Below are 6,796 nucleotides of genomic sequence, written 5' to 3'. Positions count from 1 at the left end.
ATAAAATAAAAAATATTTATTAATATAATAAACATCAAATTATACACATTTATGAAATCATTCAAAATTAAAACATATCTATATGGCTTTTAAAATTAATAATATTCAAAATTAAACCATATCTATATCACTCTTAAAATTAATAATATTTTCTTAATATGAAAAATGAATGGTTCACATTTTCCCACATATTATATATATTTTCCCAAATGAAAAAAATGAATTATTTCTATTTTTTATTAAGAAAAAAATCAAATATATAATAAATATATATTTTCAACATAATCATACAAAATATGAAAAGTATTTTTGTAATGAAATTTGTTTATCTTGTCCAAAAGATAAACCACATTCTGATTTGAAATGCTTTGATCAAATATTTTCAATGTGAATTTTTCCAAAAAATCTTCTTAAAAGTATCCTGATAATAAAATTTGTTTTTCAATTTAAATGAGTAATTATATATCATTTTGTAAAATATTGATAAGACTACTTGTAACACCAAAATTTGTAAAATATTAATAAGATAACTTGTAACACCAAAATTTGGGAAGCTAAAATTAATAATCAGACTTTTCATATTACTTGTATCTTCCTACATTAAAAATGTATAAATAACTCTTATATAAAATAACTACACAAATAGATTCCAAACATGAGGGAAAAAAATCTATTAAATACTTCCTTTTCAATCTCGTTGATGCAAAAGTGGAAAGTAGAAGAAAATAATTATGACGACCATTTACGTTTGGATGATCGATTTTAGAAAGATAGTATACACACATTTCACGAAGTCGGAGGGACAACTGCCACTACAGATCTCACTGCATGCACGAAATGCAGCTTTGGCCGTTCATAAGTTATCACAAAGATGGCTCTAATGATAAAGGAAGATAGCGTAGAAAAAGGAATTGCTGTGTGAACCACAGGACTCTAAATATTTCATGGTTTCTGGATAGATTTACAGCTTCTACTCCTGTTATGAAACAGGAGTATGAGTCGAATTAGCAGGGAAACAGGAATATGAGTCGAATTAGCAGGGAGGCAGATCAGGAGGCGGCGGAAGTAGAGACTGGGCAGGACCAGTCCCATTTTCTACCAGAAAAGCCATGGACAAACCCCAAGTCGTGTGTATTTCCAAATGACAATGCATGTACCACATACCTGCACAAAACAAAGAAAAAAGGAAGGTTAGTAATCAGAGATCTTCACTACTACACACATACTGCACAACACAAAGGAAAAAAAAGTTAGTAATCAGAGATCTTCAGTACTACACAGATATAAGACTGGAAAATATCCAGTCTACTCTACTGAGCCTCAGTTAATATATATGTCAATGATTAGATTTAAGTAAGTAAAGTATCCAACCATATACAAGGTATTAACTGCACCACAGCAAGTTGGATAACTCTTTCCATAAACCAGAGTTTCTAACTTGTACATGGGTGGGTACTGAACTGAAAAATAAATTGCATAGATACCTGGATTATCAGCTTTAAAGCGCAAGGCGGCCCATCCTGCTGTTGGGACACCTACTGTGTTCCGTAGAGGAGGATCCACCAGATTAAATGAATGAGGGTCCATATTTGGATCATAATTTCCAAATCCTTGCCCCACAACGTAGACGTTGAATCCGTGTATATGAATTGGATGACTCTCAAACCCCATGATGCTTGTGCCTTGCAGAATCAGCTCCACATTTGCATTGTAAGGAATCACTGCAACCCGAGTGCTGAAGTTGGGATTCATATTCGCCACTGCCGAGATGGGCGCTGTGTAATTGTATTCATGGGGCGGTCTGCTTGGAAAATCTTTAGAGAAAACTCCACTGATATTGTAGTATGCCGCCTGAAGCAGAGCTGTCTTTGGATGAACGAAGGACTGGTTATTGATGGATGCAGAAAATCTGCCCCCAAAGTACGCTTTACAGATACTATCAGCGGGACAGTCCTGGAGATTCAGACTAACTGCAAAAAACAGATGATGATCGATTTTTTGGGGAACATTTGAGGGATACTCTCGGGAGTTTAGACTTCGCAAGGCTGTGGCAAATTTGGTTGCATAGTATGTGTCTCTCATGGCGGGAAGATCTGGCAAGATAATTGGGAGCTGCAAGGATTGTGCAGACAGCTTGTATTCCAAGATTGCTGTAGCTGTGGTCTCGTCGAAGGGTACGCTTGCAGTTACGTAAGGTCTGGCAGCCATCATATACCTTCCCACGGGCTCATCGGTTTTCATGAGAATGCTCATGGTCTGTCCTGGACCTATCATTATGCAGTCGGTAGTGTAAGGTTTTGTGTAACAACCGTCGGCTTCCACGACTGTGAAATTGTGATTTGCTATGGCGAAGAATAACTCGTCGTTTAACGCTGCATTGATCAGACGGAGAAGGTAAGTCTTTCCAGCATCCACGCGTTGAACGAATGTATCTGCACGTTTACAAGTCAACATAATAATGGTCAGGCCACGGACAAACATTACTCTTACCACAGTGTTTTTTTCCAACAGGTAGCATATCACTTTTTTTTTTTTTTTTAAAAGGGGATATAATTTGTTATTTTTCCAACATAAAATCTAATCTAATTTCTTATTTAAAAATTAAATTTAAATGGAAAGTAAAAGTTTATTATAAGTTTGAAAGTTTATTATAAGTTTATTATAAAGGTTAATAATTCTAATGGAAAGTTTACGATGAGTATTTTTGTTTTGTTTGCTAAGTTATATAAGTTGAGATGACTTGTACACCTAATTTGTAGTTTGAGTCGCAGAAATTAGAATAGTGTAGCAGTGAAGGGATTGTACCAACTTTGGGTTTCACTTTTTAATATAGCTATATTTTGTCAAAAATTTCTAACTAATAATTTTCACATGACAAAGTGTCTTAACAAAACACTTTGTTTCCATCTACTTTATAATATATATAAAAATCTTAAAAGAAAAAACCTCTTTTATATAAATTAAATCTTTTATATAAATTAATTATATAATAATTAAGCCCACGGGGGTTTGGATTGACGGTGAATGGGTGCGCTGTTAAGGCACTCCTTGCGATAGGTCACCAGTTCAAATCTCCCGTGGGTACGTAGGTTAGTCTTAATATAGAAAAAAAATAAAAAATAAAAAAAAAAATAAAAACATAAAATTATATAATAATTAAAATATTAATGTTAAATTTATTTTTTAAATATATAAAAAATTAAAAATTAAAATATTTATATTTATAATATAAAAATACAAAATATAATCATCAAAATATTATTAAGATTTTTTTATAATTTAAAAATCATATTTTTTTTTATATAATTTAAAAAATAATTAACTAAATCAATATTTAATTATCAAATTTAAATGTTAAAATAACAAAACAAAAAGGTGGAGTATATATTTTAATGGAATGTTTTTATTATAATTGAATAATTTTTCTAATAAAAAATATCATCATGAAGTTTAGGCTGATTATGATGTTCATATTAAGACATTTACATTTTGTTTATTAAGACATTTACATTTTGTTTAATAAAAATATTGTATTGAAGTTTTTTTTTCATTATAAAATGTTGTTAAGATTGATTATGATGTTGATATTAAGACATTTACATGTTTCTAAATGATATAAGATTATATACAATATGATTATACGCCTTATAAATATAATATATTAATTTATATAATTTATATATTAATTTTTACCCACCTCATAAATATTATATATTAATTTTTTACACAATCCCTAACACAATTAAAGCAATTAAAATTAACAAAATTAAAACATTTAAAAGATAACATGACATGATTTGTAATGCTGTATCATATGCTTCCAGTGCTATTGTCTTAAAAAGAGGAGATGCAAATACCTTTATCAGAGCATGGATACAGGAGGCCTGGTTGTCCGTTAATGGTATATGCATCAGAAACGTTGGGACCTCCGCCGAATCTGATAGTTTCCGCTTCCACAGCGTCTGGATCACCGTTCCACCATTCACCTATATACCACACTACACATTCTCAATATACTCCAAACATTGAAACATATATATTGTTCAATTGTTCTCTCTCAACCCAATCGAAACATGAATTTCAAAATCTGGTAATACCGAGTAGAATGGGTACTTCAAAATCCGGCTTCGGGAATGGATATGGAACGCCTTGCTTGGGATAGATAATGAATGCTCCATGGACTGATGCTCGTTGCCATGTGATGTGAGCATGCCAAAGCAGAGTACCCCTCTGTTCACTCACCTTGAATCTGTAGGTGTATGATTGCCCTTCCTGTATTGGACACTGGGTAATATAAGCTGGACCATCAGCCCATCCTGTCCGAAATTGACGAACACCATGCCTGCAGAGACATATTAATTAATTAATGCAATAATACTACTGAAACTACCATTCATAGCAATAAATTTCATATCGAAACTACTGAGTCCCACAGTACAAAATTAGTGTCAGAACCATACCAGTGGATTGTGGTATTATGCTTTACATGATTAGTGACCTTCACGATCACATTATCGCCCTCATTTACTGCAATCGTAGGCCCAGGAAACTGTCCATTCACTGTTAGAAGAGGCTTGGACTGGCACAGCCGGGTTGTATTCTGGTACTGCACCTGCAAAATTGAGCACAATCAAAACAATAATATGAGTATTTCTATTAAAATATAATAACTCTACTTGGTATTTAGCTGCTTGTGTGTCAAAAAAATGGAACAAGTTGAAAATGGTGATCAGTAATTTCGAGCTTTTTGTAAACTCTCAAACCCAAATCAGTATCTTACATGGAAGTCGAAGAATTTTGTGTTGCGTCTTGGAGCGGAGCATTGCGCACATCTGATCACCACGAACAACGACAAAACGAAGGCGGCGCAAGCACAAAGAAACGACGTTCTATTAACAAACAAAGCCATGGGCATATCATATGAGGCGATGGAATTTCTCAAGAACTACTATGCTCACTTCTTTTGTTTGTTTATTATTCACTCTACTGCGACTAATCAGAACTGAATCCTGAACAGGGCGCGTCCAAAAATGGTGGCAGACTTACAAGCTTCACTCCAACTCCAAGCATATATAGTATTTGCTGAGGATAAGACACGCAGCAAGATCGCATCGGTTCAGGTTACGGATGGGAAATGTACAAAAAGGTTGGTGAACTCATTCCTGTGCCAACGCTCTCTGGATTCAAATTGTCGTTGTCATATGATGCCGTTCCTGAATTTTTCTCTCTGAAAATAACTTTCGTTGAAATGTATTATTTATAAATAAGATGTGATTAGATTGAAACGTATTCCATCATCGGATCCATTTTCTTCTGATCATTTGCTTGATCTGGGTAGTTCTAAATTAAAGACAACATCGCATTAATAACAGAATTCGACTTTCCGACACCTCCCATTGTTGGGTCTGTGTTCAACTTTCAGAATTCATTAACGACAGCACCTGGACTCCTGAGTATGATTGAGAAAGTGCAGCTCTCACTACAACTTGTGGTTGGAGTTCGGATTCAAATCAACTTTGTTTGAGTGAGTTGTTTCTATCACGCATCGCCTGGTCAACACCAACCAGCACCGTCGAATCCTGATGACAACACGATTAGAGAACCCACCAGACCCAACCAGCACCGTCCAATCCTGATGACAACATGATTAGAGAACCCACCAGGCCCAGCACGACAAGCTTTGAAGTTATTTGGTTGTTTGCATGGGCTTGAGCATCTTGGACTTATTTGGAACGCGCCTTCGTGGGTGAGTCTCCTTCCACAAATGTGCCCACTTAATGTCAGACCATGCCCAGCTAGATCGAAGAAAGCTAAACCATTCCCATGTCGGTACCAATCTCACTTTCTTCATTAATTTTGAATGTACTCTGGCTTTTATATTACTCATTTTCAATACTGCCTTAATGTATATTTTATAAATATAAATTTATAATTAATTTTAAATATATAATAGTATAGTTATATAAATTTAATGGAAAATAAAATCTATGAAAATATTTAATTTATGATAAATTACATTTATTAAAATTAGAAAAATCTTAAAACTAACTAAATTATAATTTTTTTTGAAATTATAATTTCTAGCATATATTTATTTGAACTTGAATCTATTATAGGTTAGAGTGATCAAATTTCTCTTCACTCTAAAATAGATTTAAATATCAAGAGATTTGATCCCTCCCTATGTTGGTTTAATTTAAAATGGATTTATGGTGGTTTAATTTTCTGGTGATGATGATGATGATGAGGGTTAACGTCCATTGAGACCAAATTGGTCTATCGGACCTACAATTTTCTTAATTTTTACTTGTCTGGCTCCTCGTGTCTTTCTTGGCGAGATTGGTGTTGTAGCTTTCTTTCTTTTCTCTACGGTCTTCCAACTTCCTTTGTCTTGCACCTCCTTCATCTCTTCTGGTTCTTGGGACATTGGTGTCTTAGCTTCGCGATCTATAGTCGGAGATGTTTGGTTTAGGAGATCTGATTTGCTGTTAAATGAAGATTTATTTTCTGTGGTATTCAAATCCTCATAACTGTTGATTTGTTGGGGCGGGCTTTCTCCTTGCTTGCTTTGAGAGTTGTTTCCTTCTTCCTTGATTTCTTGTGACTCAGAGTTTTCTCTAGAATATTCTTCTTTGATGACAGTGTAGTGTTCTTTTTGTGCTCCTTCCACATGAATAACATGAGCCAATGACATGGGTTCCCATAAATCTAGAGCTCAAAAACCACCAATAACTTGACTAAGTCAACTTTACCTTATTATTTTAGTTTTAAGTTATTTTTTATTACATGTAGAGTT

The 6,796-nt window shown here is 33.8% G+C and overlaps 1 protein-coding gene across 1 annotated transcript; it reads right to left on the bottom strand.

Moving 5' to 3' along the window:
* Positions 1-1,003: 1,003 nt before the first annotated feature.
* On the bottom strand, positions 1,004-5,027 carry LOC149235546 (laccase-11-like). Its single transcript, XM_089461412.1, has 6 exons — positions 4,781-5,027; positions 4,461-4,612; positions 4,098-4,342; positions 3,858-3,986; positions 1,485-2,432; positions 1,004-1,164 (listed from the first exon to the last, which is right to left on the bottom strand). Exons 1-6 carry the CDS (start codon positions 4,913-4,915, stop codon positions 1,034-1,036), a joined length of 1,740 nt encoding a protein of 579 aa, XP_089317538.1. The 5' UTR covers positions 4,916-5,027; the 3' UTR covers positions 1,004-1,033.
* Between the last annotated feature and the right edge of the window lie 1,769 nt (positions 5,028-6,796).

This window comes from Pinus tabuliformis, chromosome 8 (assembly GCF_031772625.1).
Source record: "Pinus tabuliformis cultivar Carrire ecotype Pingquan chromosome 8, CPIR1, whole genome shotgun sequence".
Lineage (NCBI taxonomy): Eukaryota > Viridiplantae > Streptophyta > Pinopsida > Pinales > Pinaceae > Pinus > Pinus tabuliformis.
Note: the sequence above shows the minus strand (reverse complement) of the source record. Positions and strands in the feature narration are given on the sequence as shown.